Source organism: Schistocerca cancellata, chromosome 2, assembly GCF_023864275.1.
Source record: "Schistocerca cancellata isolate TAMUIC-IGC-003103 chromosome 2, iqSchCanc2.1, whole genome shotgun sequence".
Classification (NCBI taxonomy): domain Eukaryota; kingdom Metazoa; phylum Arthropoda; class Insecta; order Orthoptera; family Acrididae; genus Schistocerca; species Schistocerca cancellata.
The window spans coordinates 26,246,898-26,266,347 of record NC_064627.1 but is presented as its reverse complement, the minus strand read 5'-3'; the positions used below and the strand labels follow the sequence as shown (position 1 = coordinate 26,266,347).

The 19,450-nt window shown below is 38.4% G+C and overlaps 1 protein-coding gene across 1 annotated transcript in view; it reads right to left on the bottom strand.

Moving 5' to 3' along the window:
* LOC126150369 (Down syndrome cell adhesion molecule-like protein Dscam2) overlaps nucleotides 1-19,450 on the bottom strand; it is a 174,095-nt gene that overhangs the window by 84,459 nt on the left and 70,186 nt on the right. Inside the window, exons 7-8 of the mRNA XM_049915873.1 lie at nucleotides 11,226-11,381; nucleotides 8,902-9,041 (exon numbers count right to left, since the gene is read on the bottom strand). Coding sequence (XP_049771830.1) covers nucleotides 8,902-9,041; nucleotides 11,226-11,381 — 296 coding nt within the window. The remainder of the gene's footprint in view (nucleotides 1-8,901; nucleotides 9,042-11,225; nucleotides 11,382-19,450) is intronic.

Sequence of the window (19,450 nt, the reverse complement as noted above, 5' to 3'; positions counted from 1 at the left end):
TCTGAACTAGTCCATTGTGTAAACAGAGGCCATACAGTCTCATTCATCTATGCCCTTCCTGTTTAATTTTACTGAACCTATCCCTCCTTTTTTCCTGAGGAACCAACTAGTAGTTCTAAAATGGCATCGTATCATTAGAACTGTTTCCTTAAGAGTTTGGTACCAACTCAACAATGGGTCAAGTTTTGCTATCCTTACAAAGATCAACAATGCTTGTACCATTACACACAGCCAATATAGAGGCTGCTGACATGTGGATCATTATCACTGCTATGAAGAACCACCAATACACCATACACAAGACAATAATGTGGAAATTAACAGTGTCATATATATATTGATGGGTGAGAATGATTTGCTCCTGAAATGATGCATTGGTGATGTACTCAGGCATAAATACAAACATACAGGAAACCTTACTTTTAAACATAGAACTTACTTCAGATCTAGGCTTATGATGCAAAGTGATGATGAAATGAGTTTCCCTACAGTGAGAAAGTGTATTAGAGACAACATATTAGAGTAGGGCCATACAAAGGAACAGATCCACTGAAGGATTTAAGATTATTGCAGAAAGCAGTGGAAAGTCTTTTGGAGTTGGGAAAAGTTCAAGAGAGAGTTTTACAAATGGCTGTATACACCATAAGATATGAAAGAGTTACTACCAGTACTGTTCAGTTGGCCACAGCCATGGAACTTACGTGTGGTGTCACCGCCAGACACCACACTTGCTAGGTGGTAGCTTTAAATCGGCCGCGGTCCATTAGTACATGTCGGACCTGCGTGTCGCCACTGTCAGTAATTGCAGACCGAGCGCCACCACACGGCAGGTCTAGAGAGACGTACTAGGACTCGCCCCAGTTGTACGACGACTTTGCTAGTGACTACGCTGACAAAGCCTTTCTCTCATTTGCCGAGAGACAGTTAGAATAGCCTTCAGCTAAATCCATGGCTACGACTTAGCAAGGTGCCATTAACCAATTCTAGAGAGAGTCTCACTTGTATCATCAAGATTAAGTAGGACATGGAAGATTTATAGAAGCACCAGCTTATACACGAATCAGAAGTGAAATATGTTTGTGCTTGTAGCACACAGGATTGTAGAAAGCCAATTATTCACCAGTAGTTGATTGATGTACAGAACTATGATGTCATTAGCATTCAGGTTACTGATCTTTCTTTAGTGTGAGTATGGGTATGGGTGTGTGTTCGCGTTCGAGAGTTGAGCTTGCGTGAATATTGTGTGTTTGCTACTTCTGATGATGGACATAGCTGAACATTTCTAGCACTTTTTTTCATTTTGCCTTTCTGCAACTTAACGCATCCTCTATGTGATGACTAGGAATCTAGCCTTTCCATATTGTTTTTATTCCTTCCTGGACACTCCATAATAATTGTTACTTAGCTGGTATATGATGTGGCTAATTTCACACATAGCTTTCCCTTTTAAAAGATAGGAAATGTTTGACTGGACTTTGCAAGTTGTGAAGGGTGGGTTTGTAGCTCAAGTGTAAAGCCTGTGTCATCAGCAGGGGAATGGGCAACTCTGGCATAAGGATGGACTAGAATATTGCGTAGATTGGGTGGGGAGATGGACTACTGCTTTGGCTGATGATGGTGGGACTATCCATCATTTCAGAGCATGGCAAGAGGTATTTAAAACATGCTCAAAAGGTGTGGTTGAATTTTTTAAGACCTGTGTGATGAGAGAAGCACTGGTCAGTGACTGGCTCACTGTGGCTATAGATTTGTTGGTGTCACAGGGAAATATGCCTTGGAAAATGAGTTTCTGAGCCAGCTGGCATGATATTGTTAGTCTTCAGAGACTCTGGAAATGTAGATACATTTAGCTAACCTGGCATTAAAAGTAAAAAATAACTAGAATAATTAGGAAGAAAATGGAAAGAACACATCAGTAGGATACAGGCCGACAGACCACTAAAACATTGTATAAATACAAACCAACAGGATGAAGATATAGAGACCCAAATCAAATGAAAGGACATTCGTTACCCTACTTTACTTTGCAAATGCAGTGCCAACACATGTCAAGACTATAGGGTAGGCACTTTGCAATGTGGAACATGTCACAGCAGCCAAATGGAGGTACTGTTGGTGGTAGATGCTTCTGAGATGCACAGAGACTTTTATGGAGCCAGCTATCAAAATAAAATTCAACCTGCATTACCAAAACATGTAAAAACATCAGCCAAGAAAATGTGGGGGTGTTTATTAAAAAAATAAGCCTCAGAATGTGGTCAGTCAGCACACACTTCAACAAATGACTACTACAATAACTTTTCAACTGAATTCATGAGAATATTCTATTAATGCTTCGCTTTTTTAACAGTGTGGACTGAGTCCCATAGAAGTAGGTCATGGGAAACAAAAGGCATTAGAGTGTCTATTATTAGGAAAAAGAAACTGCATGTAGAGGTGCCAAAGTTATTTGAAACCCAGAATTTCTTAAATATGTGAGCACATACAGAACAACATTTGACACCATAGTTAAACTAGAAAAGCATACTCAAATATCAAATTAATTTTAACTGCAAAAAAATTAAAAAGAAAGCTGTTCGATGCCACTGTATGCTAATGATCAATGGCAGAGGTGTTACTGATTCCAGTGCCATATGTGAATCCTTCAGTGAATTTTTCATAAATTGTAATAAAATTGGTGAATTCCTGCCACCAATACAAATCCTAGTGTGACAGAGAGAAATTGCCAAATTTTAAATTTTCCCTGTTTCCCAGCTCTGATGTTATGAAAACCATAATTTCTCTAAAAAAAAATTAAAAATCTGAGGGCTGGGATAAGGTTCCCACTAGAATAACAAACTAGTCCCTTATAGTACAAAGTTAGTATAAATGACTGGAGCAATTTCATAAATTCACTGTAACTACATTAACTGACATATTATCACAAAACTCAACGCTCATACAGAAAAACTCAGGAAGTTTTGTACTGTTCAGCTGCACTTCAGATGTCTGCCATGAGAGAACAGTGGTGAGCAGTCAGGCAAGATGGTGATAGGCACTGAAAAAGCATATGTTGTGCTTGAAAGGCATTCACATCCATCTGCTTAAGAGTATAATGACACTTAACAATAAAGTTCAACAAAGATCCACCAACTGCCAATTCCTTTTGTGGTGATGGTATGCACAGTTCGAAGCTTGAAGATGCCACTGCAAGAGGAAATCAGTGGGTCGACATGCGGTGAATGAAGAAACGGTTGGCACATGCTGGTGAGTTTTGCACTTAGCCCACAGAACTCAATGAACAGAACAAGAAGAGAGCTGAGCATATCGTAACTAACCATTTGGAAGATCTTAAAGAAATGACAAGCTGAAGACTTACTGCTTGCAATTGCTGTAAGTCATGACTCCTGATGGCAAAGTCAGATGTTGAATTTCAAGTCATGACCTCCACACTCTCCCAACCTAATGATCTGTGACTCTTGTGTGAGATTATGTGAAAAACTCAGTGTTTACACTTCCTCTACCAACAAACCTACCAGAACAGTGAGCTCTCATCAACAGTACTTTTGAACACACTGATAGGGGCACACTGCGTCATATGTGGGGAAAAACTTGACACCTGCAGAATCACTGGGGGGGGGGGCATGCATGGAGCACTTGTAATACAATATATAAAAAAACCTTTTTGAGTTTTTCTATGCGTGTACAGTGCACTATGACAAAATGACAAATAATTTAACTACAGCCAATCTGTGAAATCACTTCAATCATTTATAATAGCTTTGTATTGAACACCCTTTCTCCCTCAAAATAAACCAGGCTTTTGATGTGGTGTTTTCAAGACTGACTGACTAAAATATGCTTAAGTTCAGCCAATTCATAAACAGGGGAAACATAATGAAATGGAGAACTATAGACCTAATTCATTGTCACCAATTTTCTCAAAAATATTCCAAAAGTTGCATTTGATCAGATGTAAAATTATAATACCTACCACCACATTATTTAATGCCGTCAGTTGGACCTTATGAAGGGCTGCAAAACAACTCACAAGATAAATGAATTAATCACAAATGTTACCAGATGTCTCAATAATTGAATGTTTGGATGAAGTGTCTTTTGTGATGCCACCAATGCATCATGACCTGCTTCTCTGCAAACTGACCAGTTATGGTTTTCAAGACAAATCTCTTAGGTGGGTGTCATAATAGCTAACAAACAGAAAAAAATATATATATATTTGCTCTTAATAGTGGCACAGAATTCCTCTCTGGCTGGAAACACACATAATTAGGCATTCCACAAGGTTCAGCATTAGGACCACTACTACGTTTGTACTATATCAATGATAATGCCATGCCAGCTTCATTCTGGTACCATTCTCTATGCAGGTGACTCAACAATGATACTGTTCTGTGAAACTGACAAAAAGTCAATTCGCCGCATTGAGGAAAACCTTGGTGAAGCAGAGACATGGGTCAAAAATGATAGTTGAAACTAAGCTTTGAAGAAACAGGAACTGTTCATTTCACCATAAAACAATCTGCATAATGTAGAAGTGAAATACACTATAGAAACAAAAACTGGACACTATAAGCTGTGTCAGATTCCTTGGTGTACTCGTAAATAAAAAAAAAATGTTGTGGAGTAATCATGTAGTGCAAATACTGAGTTGGCCAAACAGCCTTATTTATGTCATGATCTGTTACATAATATCGCTGATTTAGTGGGAAAAAACATAAACAACACATCTTTTGTTTCAGGCATTAGGTGTAGTATAATACTGAACCAACAATGGAAGTATTATACTTGAAATCTTAATTTTATTATTTTATTAACACATATCTAATGTTAGAATTGATAAATCTCTTATTTCAAAATCTCTGATTGTTTGAAGCCTATCATGTGACAATAAAGTTTTTATTTGATGATAGTTGGAAAGCAGCATCTAGGCAGGTAGCTCATTGAGTGAGAAATATTTACCACCCTATCTCCTTTAAAACTGTACAGAATCTGATGGGTTTGCCTTTTTATTTATTCATTTACTGTATTTGTAACCTGGATAGTCATAGAAAGAAGTATGATTTATAGGCTAAGTTAGTGTCCATCTAATACAATTTTCTGTGTTATGAGGTCTGTCCGGAAGTACCCAACCAAACAAAGAGAACACAAAAAAATTGGGAAGAAACATTTTTATTTCTCTATACAGTCTACTTTCAGCTTGATACAGTTTCCCAGAGATGTTCTACAGAATTGGTATCCTGTTTGTAGCAAGGAGAGTCAAGCTCCACAGAAGTCATCAATAATTGGCTCCACCACTTCATTCTTGAGAAATCTCTTACCATTGAGCAATTTCTTCAAGTTTGGAAACTAAAAATAATCATAGGAGGCTAAACTGGGTGAATAGGGTGCATGAGGCAACAGTCTGAACTTTAACTCATTGATTTTGGTCATGGTGACAATGAATGTGTGAACTGGTACATAGTCATCATGAAAGAAAACTTTCTTTTTCTATAAATGTGCTCACTTTTGCCTTCTTTGCGGCTGATTCCCCCCTTTTAATTCACTCCTTTCAATGTTCTTTCATCCCTGGTGTGAAGTGATGGACCTAGGTTTCATCTATGGTTATGAATTGATGCAAAAACTCAACTTTATTGGACTGAAACATCCTAATGACACTTCTCTTGTTCCATTGTGAGTAAACATGGCACCCATGTTGTGTACAGCTTTCTTATGTCCAAATCTTCAGTCTATATTAAAAATGAAGAAATTCCTCTAGCTGTATTTAAAGTGTCGATTTTATTTTGGCAACTAGTTTCAATGTTGTAACAACGTCATCTTCAGGCCCATACACTTGTTGACGTCAACTGCACACGGCTGATACTAGAAGTCAGTGGTGAGATACGGATGTGCTCCATGTGGAAGGTGGTTACTAACTAGTTGCCAAAATAAAATCGACACCTGAAATACAACTGGAGGAATTTCTTCATTTTTAATAAAAATTTATACCAGCTAACCTCCCACTGTCCTCCATTTCAACTATGGACGTACAAAATTTTCAGTCAGTGTGCAAAGCACAATGCTTTCTGAAATGCCTATGACATCTTTCATTTTATGGATTTTCTTCACAATTTCTGACATGGTCACCCAATTAAGTTAATCACTATCATGTTCATATTGGCAACTCCTGCAGTTTCACTTAAATTCTGTCACCCAATGTTTTACTGTTGTAAACTAAGGAGCAGACTCCTCCAAAGTAGAATCTACCTCAGCTTTAATATTAGTTGGACTAGGACCTTACAAATGGAAGTATTGCATCATGTAAGAGGTTGAGGGATTAAAGGGACCAGACTGCAATGGTCGTCGGTCGCATCATTTAAGAATTACTAGTTTTATCTACATTTAGAAATCTGCAAACAGCATTCACTATTGATGGCTGCCAGATAAATACTAAACAATGTAGCATAGTCAAACTTCAAATTTAAGCTTTATAAAGTTGGTACTTTCTACCATACAAGAACCCGTACCTATATGCCAGGTCAAGCACTTCAGGAATGCCCTTGTTACCAAGAAGCTTGCCAAATTTCTAATATGTGCCATTCATGATGGTTTAAAAATTGATAATGAACTGCAGAAAACTAAATTTTCAAATTTTATGACAAATAAATGCATGTGTAAAAATAAGCAGTGTTACTAAGCTTGATGTGGAATCTTATCTATGTATTTGCTCCCTCAGGTATACCTTTACTGTTCCTAGTACTGTGTAATATAGAATGGCTTTGCATATTTCCACCAGCCACGCATAAATCCCTTTTTAGTGCTTGACCTTGGAACTTTTAGAAACCTCTGACATAAACTGAACAACAGATGCTGTTCCAAATCAAATGTCATTAACAGGGCCCAAATTTGAAGGTTTTAAACTAAAAAGGGCTAAATCATACTTAAAGGCTTAATGGTGCTGATCAGCACCTTCACAAAAAAGAAGTAGACACTAAAGAGGATTCTTTTAGAAAAAAAATTTTTTTACATAGATTTTCTGAGTTAATGCTAAAGAAAACCAATAATGTGAAGTTCACATTTTAAGAAAAGTCATGATAAACAAATTTATACACTGCACTGAAATGAAGAATGTGTAAGGTGCAGTACTGCTTGTCCTTATAGTTTGATAATGTGTCAGCACACTGCTGCATCAGTGCCACTTAAGTCTTCTTATTTTTGTAGTTCTGAAGGTATAAAAGTAAAGCCCAAATTGAAATCAGTACTGTGTATGACACACAGTTGCCACAGCATCACTTTGAGAACATGTCCACTCACTGCAGCATTGGGATATCTCCAATCAGCCTTTACTTAAATGCTGTCAAGCAATAGAAAGGTATATTAAAGGAACATATCAGTGACACTTGAATATGTTTATTTTTGTAGTTACAAAGTAAAGTTGCTTGATGTGTTGACTTACTCTGAATTGTGTGCTCTAAGTTTAGTTTTTTCCTGCCCAAACAGAAATTGTCAAACACTGGTATTTTCCATCACTGGATTGGGGAAGAGACTTATCTCATAACTGACAGCCAAGTAAATTTTTACCGAGCCTGTCAAAACAGGTAAGTAAACCCAAGTTATTTTAATCATTAATTTTATCTACCAGTCTTCTTGTTAGTCATCTTCCCTTGGATTTTAAAATCAAAATTTAAACTTAGTTTACTGACATGTCTATGTGATTCAATTAAAGATGTGAATATAATACAGGGAAACCTTCCATGTGGGAAAAATGTATCTAAAAACAAAGATTCTGTAACTTAGCAAACGAAAGCACTGGTACATTGATAGAGACAATAACAAACACAAACACACACACAAATTTCAAGCTTTCGCAACCCACGGTTGCTTCATCAGGAAAGAGGGGAGGAGAGGGAAAGACGAAAGGATGTGGGTTTTAAGGGAGAGGGTAAGGAGTCATTCCAATCCCGGGAGCGGAAATATGCATCATTGGCCTTTTGTGCTGTAGAGAGTTGTTTCTCAGCCTACAAAACTGCACTGAGAGTCAACAGAAAAACTTTCATTTTACAAAACTTAGAAATTTGATTAACTGAGGACTGCAATAACACAATATAATTTAAAGTTTCTTGTTGGTTGTAGTGATAGGCCACAGACTGTGGACATAAATGGGTATGCATCTCAAGTGTGTATTTTTATGTGAGTGACATATGAAAAGAATTTTTCAGTAAAGGACTTAAAGCCATTGGAGCATGGCTGTTTGTGCTTGTTTATTTTCTAAAGGAAACTAGAATAACTGTGTCAAAATTACAAAAAAATTCCAAGTTAATGTTATTGTTCACTATTTGTTTCATTAAAATACTCCATTAATAGTAAAATAGTTTGTTTGAACTTAAAAAGGGTTATTCCAAGAAAATAAAGGCTTTACCTAGCAGAGGCTGCAGTCATGTGTGTGTGAACGGCATTTCCGTGTGTGCTTGTATGTGTGTCGGTCATCTATTTTCAACAAAGGCCTTGATGGCTGAACGTTTATATTGTGACAGTCTTTTTGTCATGCCTATCTGTGACTCAGCATCTCCACTATATGGTGAGTAGCAACTTTCCTTTTCATAACACTGTTACATTCCATCTTGGATTTTCCATTCTTTGTAGTATTAATAAAATATATCCATAGTCTAGAAGTTATAGTCACACACAACCCACATCTTAGGGTCTATTAATAACATTAAAATTGTGTTTGGATTGGAACTCACTTGATTCTTTTGGCAGCCATTGGATATTTCACAGGCAGACTCACAAATTCAGCTTGTTGCATCTTTTCTCCTCTGTATGAATAAAGCTAGAGTTTCTTGTTCCTCTCTTTCTGTATGTACATAAACTGAGAGACTGTGGTACATATATAATAACAATGAAATAAGGTTCTTCACTTACCAGAGTCATTCCATCTAATGATCTCATGTATATTCTGTACTGCTTGATTTTTCCATTAGGGTATAGTGGTGGTAACCACGAGACAAGCATTGTTCTTAAGTCTGCCACCAATACCTTCATATTTTCCGGTTCACCTGGTACTGTAAAATATAATTACTCTCTCTTATACTATCCAAAAGCATTTTAAAAGTGTCAATCCAGTAAGGAACAAAATAAATACATTGCTATAATAATTTTCTGTTATCATAAAGCAACAAAAGTAATACTAGTTATGTGTTTGACATACATTTGAAAATGCATAAAGGAGCAGCTAAATCTGTCAATACTCAAAGAAATCATATTTGCAAAGCACAATTTGCAGATAAGAATTTGAACATTTATAGATTTAAATACATTGTATCACATTTCAAATCATGTGTTGAACTACAATCTGAAACACATTTTTGAAGCTAAGCTATGTATCAGAGACAGAAAGGAATACTAATACCTTAACTGTTCCAATAAAAGTACCCTACCATTATTACCAATATTTCACCAGGCAGCCGAACAACTCCAGACAGGGTCTCCTGGACAATAATGCCATATGATCATTTCATTTCACTAAACTTCAGTGAATTGGTGCTCAAAAAGTTTGAAGAATTTTAAGGTTCATTAATAATGATGTGATTAACAAGCCCCATTTCCCATACACAGGAGACATTGAAGGACATAGACAGGCATAGACAGGAGACATAGACATGACATAGACAGGAGAATATTGAAGAGGCACAAAACAAACAACTCAAGCATAGGATCTTAACTTACAAACTTGTATCCATCTTGAAAGCACAAAACACATATAGCTACAATGTCTTGCTACTGCACTCCAACTGCTGAGTGCCCTGAACATCTGTCTGCTCCTCTGCCCTCTTTGACAAGACCACTGGCTAATGACGGTGACTTCTTATAGTATTACAGGAGTGTAAATAGATTTTGGACAAAGGGGGGAGGGAGGGATGCATGGCACAGTCGGCTCAGATGAATTCAAGCAGCCCACTGAAAAAATCTTTTAGAAATGGATGCATTATAGAAAGCACTGTCATCACATACTCCTTTCGCTCTCCACAAACTCCTCCACCTCATTCCAAATCAGAAATGGTTCTCATAACTGAGTACTGTCCACGTTACCAGATTGAGCAATGTTTGTTATTTGGGCTACTAATGGTAGAATATTGAGCAAAAATTGTAAAGAAATGCAACCTTATTGATATTTTTGTTGATCAATACAATTTTTGTATGACAAAGACAAATCCAGGTGTATTTTTAGCCACTGATTTTAATTTAATGTTATTTGTAATGATATTTACTGCTTCAGTGTCATGTGAAATACTGCAACTCCAAAGTTCTACCAGCCTCCAAATACGGACTAACTACTACAGACAGGTAAGTAGGCAGTTGTAGTAGAGTGTACATATTTTTAACTTTCCATAGCACTAGCAAATGTATCAGGATCACTTTTCTTCTTCTTTCTCGTTACAAACTTATCCGTACTAGAAACTATCACAACAGCACACAGCACAAAAACAATAAATGGTAGCACTTGCATTAAATACAGCTGCAAGTAAGAACTGAACTGGTTAACAAAACAATGAGTCCAAGCGAGGCCAACAAATGGTCTTGGCTAAAATAGGAATGGCGATAGCTAATATTGCTGTAAATGTTTAGATAGTTTAAATCTATTGTTGGCCTTGCTAACTATCGATATTGTGTATCTTTCAATTTCCAGAGCCTCTGGTCTCCTCCCTTGGCTACATCCTTGCACTGAGCCACACACAGAACAAAGAGCAAAGATCACTTCATGGCAGGGACAGGTTGCTTCCTTTGCATTAATTCTCTTCATCCCATTGTTTTTTGCAGTATGGGTTTATGTGCAGTACTCCCCTCATAACCCTCTACATTGAATCGATAGAAAGCATCTAAAAAGTAACTGGGAGTGTCTGGTGTTGCCTGAAAAAGAATGCAAGTTCATAAGCAAAGTTGCTATTTCTAGATTGTGCTTTTTGTACCTGTACACACTGAAAGTCTCCAATGCATTGTGAATGGTCATCTTTTCTCATTCTACTGTTTGAATTCAACTCTGGATTTTCTGATATTCTTTAAGTTTTCAAATAAATGATTTTCTAAAGTGAACTTACTTTTAACACATATATATTTTGGTACTTTTAATTTATGAAATCTGATTAAAAGGATAGAATGGAGATAATGTTGACTAAATGGTTTCAAGCAATTCAGTATCACCATCATAGATTAAATAATTAATTGGATGAAACTAACATGTGTCATACCATCCTCTTGTGTTGCACAGATGATAGGTTGGCTGCCCACACCATCACCTTTACTTGTGAAGGCTCGAACTTCTATGCTGTAGTTGCAGAAGTGATCAAGTTTACTCAGTTCCACCTTTTGATCTCTTGTAATATGTTCTGAAGGCATAAATACCTCTGTGAATAAAGATTGAGAAATCTATATCTGGATAACAACAACAGCCCAACAATGTCAGCATCATTACAACTATAATTGATGTAATAAATGTCATAAGAAGCATCATAAACTAGTCCTTCCTCACCCAATAAAATATCCCATTTCCTTACATTATGTGAAAGATGCATACTTGTAATGTAGGACAAGTCAGCATAATCTTTCCCTGTAAAACATGTAACCCACGCATCACAATTTAAAACAACAAGTTGACAAATATGGGTCATATATTTTAAATGAGAACTATTTTGAAATAAAAATAAAACAAGTAGAATTCTCTTAGCTATTTGATTTTTATGTGAAAGCCTATGCTTTAATCTACTTTTTTTACAAAATTTTCCTCAATGTTTGGGATGCTTATGTTTGTTCGTGAGTATTTGAAATGCCTCCTATGACTGAGAATCCTGCCTATTGTGAAATGGGTAAGAGCTTCTAAAGATGGCAAAATTATTACACACAAATAAGCAAGACCAATTTCAAAGTAGGAAAGGAGGATGAAAGTAGATAAAGAGGATGGAGTATGCTTATCAAGAGCACAATACATTGTACTTCGTAATTTACTCCATGCAGTACAAAACGATGGTGTATTATCAGAGGATTCTAATGAATAATTTCTCTTGTTTGAAGTGATAAATTGTGTATACGTATAGAATTTCTTATGTATACCCTGTTTTTTCTACTATCTTATGTAATTGTGTGCGTGTGTGTGTGTGTGTGTGTAAAATGGCCACATCCATACAATGAAATCTGTCTACAGAAGAATGAATGAATAAATAAATAAAGAGTAAGAATGTGCATGATCAGGAACCAAGTGGGTGACCCACAGTCATTCCTAAAAATTTGATGCACAAAATTAATGACAAAAATGAGAAAGAACAGACACTTTTCATGTAATCCTCCCCACTCCACCAACAGTGTCTTTCCACCATCCACCTAACCTTCGTAACCTGTTGGTTCATCCCTATGAAATCCCCAAACTACCTTCCCTACCCTCTGGCTCCTACCCTTGTAACCGCCCCTGGTCTAAAACCTGTCCCATGCACCCTCCCACCACCACTTACTCCAGTCCTGTAACCCGGAAGGTGTACACGATCAAAGACAGAGCCACGTGTGAAAGCATCCACGTGATTTACCAACTGGCCTGCCTACACTGTGAAGCCTCAAATGTGGGAATGACCAGCAACAAACTGTCCATCCGCATGAACGGACACAGGTAGACAGAGTTTGTTGGTAATGAGGATCACCCTGTGGCTAAACATGCATTGGTGCATGGCCAGCACATCTTGGCACAGTGTTACACCGTCCGGGTTATCTGGATACTTCCCACTGACACCAACCTATCAGAACTCCAGAGGTGGGAACTTTCCCTTCAATATATGCTCTCTTCCCGTTATCCACCTGGCCTCAACCTCCGCTAATTTCAAGTTGCCGCCCCTCGTCCATCACTTGTCACTCAACAACATCTTTGCCTCTGTACTTTAGCCTCGACTGACATCTCTGCCCAAACTCTTTGCCTTTACATGTCTGCTTGTGTCTGTATATGTGCAGATGGCTATGCGTGTGTGAGTGAGTGTATACCTGTCCCTTTCCCCCCTAAGGTAAGTCTTTCCGCTCCCGGGATTGGAATGACTCCTTACCCTCTCCTGTAAAACCCACATCTTTTCGTCTTTCCCTCTCGTTGGCATGTTGATAGATAGATATATACATATCACACACACAGTTCACATACACATACGCATGGCTTCTGCCTCAGCGCAATAGCAGATTGCTGCTCCCTCAGATGCAGCTGGGCTCTAGCATTCCGAGATGGTGGCTATATGTAAGTGAGTTGTGATTGTGTGAATGTGCATGTGTTTCCTACTGCAGAAGAAGGTCTTTGTCCAAAAGCTTTAATTTTTTAGTAATCTTTCTCAATGTGCCTGTTTGTGACTCAGTGCCCCTTCTATACAGTGAGTAGCAATGTATCCTTTCTAATTTTGCTGTTATTCTGCCCCTGACATCCAATTGTTTAATTTAGAAGTAAAAGAGACAACTCACCTAAGAGTAGAAGCACTGAGTCTTTGACAGGCACACAAAAAAATGATAAACTTCATTACACACACACACACACACACACACACACACACACACACACACACACGCCCACACACAAACACACACATGTGCGCACCCACTCTCTCTCTCTCTCTCTCTCTCTCTCTCTCTCTCACTCTCTCTCTGTCTCTGTCTGTCTGTCTCTGTCTCTCCACACACAAGTCTCCCCCTCCTTCATTTCGATTATGTCCAATGGTGTAAATAAAACACAGAATCAATGTCTTTTGTGAAATCACACTAAAATGATGTTTGTGCTGTAATGTGAGACTTTATATAGATAACCACTATAAAATTGCTGCAAATAAAATTTGTAAAACAAGTTTCTTGTTGTTTGTTGCTGTCAAGGACGTCACTCAGTTCACTCACATTCTGGATGAGAAAGAGGGTGGAAGTTGTCATAATGTTATGGAGCATCTTGAGGAAGAATGTTTAAGCCTTAATTCAGGTCATACCAACTTCAGACTGTGCACCTCATTTGTATTAACATATTTAACATGGAAACAACAACAATTTGTGAAAGCCCATTATAGAAATAGCCTTCATCGAAAACAGTGTTTATTTTTATGAATGACTGAAATTAAATTAAAGCTGTTGAAATACAACACAGTGAGTAGAAGTGAGGTTGCTACTAGAGTCACTACAGTCAGATTGTGACTATCACTAAGGCAGCTATGTGTAGGTTCTACATTTTCTGCTTTGTTTTAAGGCTGAATTTGAGCAAGTATATGATGCAGTTTTCGCAGAAATCCATATGAAAATCAATGTTATAGGTAGTGCTAATGTCAAAGAAAATGTGGAAAATGTAACACAGAATCATTAATTATGGGAAAGCATTGCATTAAGAGAATAGGACTTTTGCTGGGACTGACAAAAATGAATGCTGTGCTGGTGTAAGCTGTCACCAGCACACCGATGGGCAAAGAGGTTGCAAGAAGATCGATTATAGGTGCAGAATCAAGTGCGCATATCAGGAGAGAGGCCAAAGACAGACATGCAAGCAATGCGCTGCCAACGTCCTCTCGACCGCAAGTATTTAGATTGTTGCTGCTGAGTAGAGGGCCCGGTCAGTCACAGACAGTCAGCCCAATCACAGAAAGAGTCAGTCGCAGTGAGCTCCGTTACTAGCCTAATCGCTATTTTAGCTGGTGTCTGTCAGTTCACATCACCAGCTACTTGAGTGTAGAGTTTATAGCAGGACTTCTACTTCACCAGCAGTGACGCTTACATGGACTATTACAGAAGATCTTGTACTACAACTTGTTTAAAGGTAAGTAGCTTCTTGTTCTCGTGAATAAGGAACCCTATTAATACAATTGTGCATTTTTGTTGTAGAAGGAGGATACCAGCCACCAAACAACATCCTCTCCTTGCATCTTATGGTACAAGACTCAACAGTGGCAACGAGATGACACAAAAGTGGCAACGAGAATAATTCAGTGCAGATCAAAGTTAATCAACTTGGTCGATGATTTTGCTTACTTCTGTTGCATTTTAGCTTGCAGGGGAGATCATTTTGTTAATTTGTTGTTGTTTGTTCTTGCATGTATTCCAGGATGGGAGCCACAGAACTAGTTAGATGTCTCTTACCAGGGGCTATGCTTGCTTTTTTTGCTATAACATGTGTGTAAACCATGGGACTCTGCCCCCTCCACCTCCTGTTCCTGAGCCTCAACCACAGATGGCCTACGGGATGGATCTAACAAAAGCTTTTCAGTTCCAGAACCAAGAAATTGCTGACTTGCTGATGACGGTACAACAACTACTGGCTGCACAAGCTGCATCAGCCACACAACAGATGAACAAATCAGCCCAACAAGTGCTGCTGACCAGCATACAACCATTATGGCAATTTAACAACACAGAAGAGGAATGGCTCGAATACCTGACTCAGTTCCAAGCACTTTGTGAAGTTCATCAAGTTCAAGGTACTGTAAAGCTACAATACTTTCTTTCGATTGCAGGGCATAGTGTTTAGGTTAATGTAAAAACAATTCCCAACTGCGTCTCCTGACAACTCTGTTATGAGCAAGTAATCGGTACATTAACCAAGTACTATGACCAGCAAGTCTAAGTAGCTACAGCCGGATATCAGTTCTTTCACTTGCAGAAAGAAGCTGGAACAGATGTACCGTCAGTGCTACACAGAATTAACAGGCATGACTAGGAAGTGTAAATTTAAGTGTAGTTGTGGCAACTTTTACAGTGATTTAATGATAAGAGACACAATAACATTCAATGTCCCAAATAGTAGAATATGGGAACAGATCTTAAAGTACTGTGATCCATCACTTTCCCAAGGTTTGCAAATCTTAGAGCAATATGATTTGGGTGCCATAGAGGCCAATAAGTTTGACCAGGCACCGACTTGTTGGGTGAGTCACCCCGTGCTAGCGACCACTCCAAGCAGCAATGACAACAAACCCATACAAAGTTGCATGGACAGCCCTGTAGACAGGTAACAAGACCTGTGAATTTAGTGAAGTCTTGCCCTAGATGTTTTGCTCACCATAAAAGACAGGATTGCCACTCACGTAATGCAACATGTTATATGTGTGGAAAAAAATGGCCGCATCTGAGCAGTTTGTTTGCAATGGCACACAAACACCAATTTTGCCCGCTTCCAGAATAAACAGGCTTGTGCACAGGCAGTGCATGTTGTGTTTTCCAAAGCTACAACAGGTTCTGACAAAAGTAAGATTAAGATTTTGCGTCCTTCCCACCATAGTGCTGTGCAATGACATTTGTCTCACTATGAATTGGTGGCTCTCGTGTGAACTTTCAGTTAGACACAGGTGCCTCGGTAACATGCCACACACAAACAGTTAGGCTTACCATGACTTTCTAAATCTAGCAAGCACCTTACTGCTTACAACAGACAGGAAATACCAGTGGTTGGACAGTGTAGTTTGCCTGCCATTTACAAATCTCACACCAGAACAGTGAATTTTACTATTTTAAAATCAAGAGACAGTGAAAACATTTTCTGTTTATGTGCCTTTGATTTCTTTGCACTTAGCAGCCACAAGAATGTACTTTCCATATCAGCTTTCACATCAAAAAATTGTTTACCAAGATTGAAATATTTTCAGAAGGAATGGGAAACGCTAATAACTTTGTAGCACATGTTACACTGAAAGGCAGTGCACAGCCTAAGTTTTTCTGGGCCCTCCCCATTCTAATTGCTTTATGAGACAAAGTAGCCAGTGAACTGAAAGAACTACAAGAATTTGGTGTAATTGCTCCCATTCAAGCTAGTCAATGGGCAAGTCCTCTCATTTTGTTGCCTATGCCTTCTGGTCACATTCGCATTTTTGTTGACTTCAAGTATACTGTCAACCCACAGACAGTATTTGGAACTTATCCATCACCTTGCCCTGAGGAACTCATGGACAGGCTTGGCACAGGACATTACTTTGTGTGATACCTACTTGCAATTTTCATCGGATGATGAATAACAGAATCTGTTGTAAATACAAACTTAGGACTGTTCAAGTGTTTGTGTTTGCCTTTTGGCAGTGCTTCACACCCACTATTTTTCAACATTACTTGGAATATCTGACTGAAAATCGCCATTTTATTTAAACTACGATGTTGATATTGTCATTTCAGGCCAGAGGAACATATTGCCAATTCACCTACTCTTTTTTGGTGTTGTCAGAAGCAGGATTCAAGTGTTGTCTTGAAAAGTGTGACTTTATTCAAACTGAACTACAGTACTTAGGTCATGTGATAAACAGTCAGGGTGTGCACTCCCTCCAATCTCATTTGCTTGCAATCCATGAGATGCCTGTTCCTCGCAATGTGTGTGAACTGCAGTCAGTACTAGGCAAGATGACATACTAGATTTAGTTCACACTGAACGCCACTCAGATCGCGGATCCGTTGCAGCGCTTGTGTCACAAAAATGTACCATTTGTGTGGACTAAAGACTGCCAAGATGCCTTGCTTAAAAAATGCCTTGCTTAGTGTCAAATTTTTTGTGCATTTTGACCTGGCCAAGTTATTAGTTTTGTGAGTCGACACTTCTTCCTGCAGAATTAGCGTTGTGCTTTTGCACAGGATTGGTGCACAAGACAGACCTATTGCTTTTGCCTCAAAGTTGTTAACTCAAACACAATACAATTATTCACAAGTAGAAAAAGAGGCTCTCACCATTGTGTTTGGTGTGACTAAATTCCATCACTATTTGTATGGTCACAAGTTTCTTTTAGTGACAGATAACAAGCCTTTACAGTCCATGTTTCATCCATCAAAGCTGGTTCCTACATACACTGATAAAAAAATTGCAACAATGTGTTTTGTTGCTTTCACAGTATCAGTATGAACTTTGTAGTGTTTCAAGAATTTCCACATAAATTCTAGAACCACTTGGCCTTCCTCTGTCTTGAACTCAAATATTTTAAATAGAAGTTTTAGAGACACGAATCTGACCTACTGCGCATTGCATGTTTGTGTGTGCAGGTCTAAAAACAGTCACAAACAAAATGAGGATGCGGCGGCCGAATGGCGGCTGACAAGTAATTGCTGTGCAATCCATAGAGTTTCAGTGTATGTGTATAAAAGATCCTGTGCTATTCTTTGCTGGTTTAGTGACTGTGATGATTGTTAAGGACAAATGGAGAAATGAGATTAGACTTTTAAGTAATTCATGTGTTAGACTTGCTAGAAGCAAGACATGTTTATAAATTATAAGTGGTTCTTAAACCAACTTGCTTATGAATGTTAATATAATACGTTTCTAAAGCTCGAAATATGAGTGAAATACGAGAAGACGGAGATATTTTCATGTGTAATGTGAGAATGTTATTTTGCATAATCCAATACATCGTTAATTGGTGAAAACATAAAGTTTGTATATTTAATCCACAGGTTCTATCATCTAAAAAGTTAGAATGTGGCGACCGTTGAAAAAGGACTCGAAAAAACGAGAATTAGAGACGACTATGAGAAAAGTGGATGTTGCATGTTGCCATGTGTAAGGGGTCCGTAGGCCCTTACTGTAGGTTTGCACTCGGCACAGGTCAACAGGGCAAACTATCGATAGTGTGTCGGGTTGCGAGAGCGAATGAGAGTCAGTCTGTCAGTCAGTAGGTTCCCGTGTGGCGGGCCGAGCTGTGCGGAAGCCAGCAGTGGTTGTAATTCAAGGTTTACCGTCAAAGGGAGTGGCCATCGCCGCAGTTTAACCCCTTTGTGTTAGTATAATATGGGAAAGTGGTAAAGTATAATTACGAGAGTGATCAGTGATATTTCTGTGCCGATATTTGAGATTTCGCTTGTACCGCGCCGGCATCATTTGGATTGCAGTGTTGGATTGCAGTGTTGGATTGCAGTGATTGTATTAGCGTGTGAAGATAATGAATAACGAAGAAGCCTGTGCTGAGATTAGCCGTAATTAAAAGTGTATGACGAAGGCAGTGGCTGTCTCCTTCTTTTTGTGTTTTTGAGACAAATATAGATCTTGATTAGCGAAGCTGTGTTGGTGTTCTTCTTGTTACCAGACATTTCATTATTACAGCATTTGAGAAGGACAGAATGGAATGTAACAACTCCGTAGTAGTCCATTCCGATTGCCAGCCCCATTAGGTACACGGTCACATTAATTAATTATTATCTGGGCTGCTATCAGATCCCGATCGAGCGGGAATGTAAAATAAAAGGGAGTGTTACACCCTTGGCTTACCGTGAAAGGACTAGTGCAATTTTCGGATGAACAGTAAAGAACAGTAGGTAATTTTACCTTGCTTAACGCAAGAAAATATTTTTTCATTTTGGATCACGACAAGGAACAGTGCATTATTGAACAATACGAAGTAATAGAGTCTTACGATTGTGACTAAACTTTTTTCTCGCCATATTAGATAAGAACAATAGTGTCGATAAACTGTGTTATAATGTGCAAACGCGTAAATCGGCGCGAGAAACTGTGAAAAGTGAACAC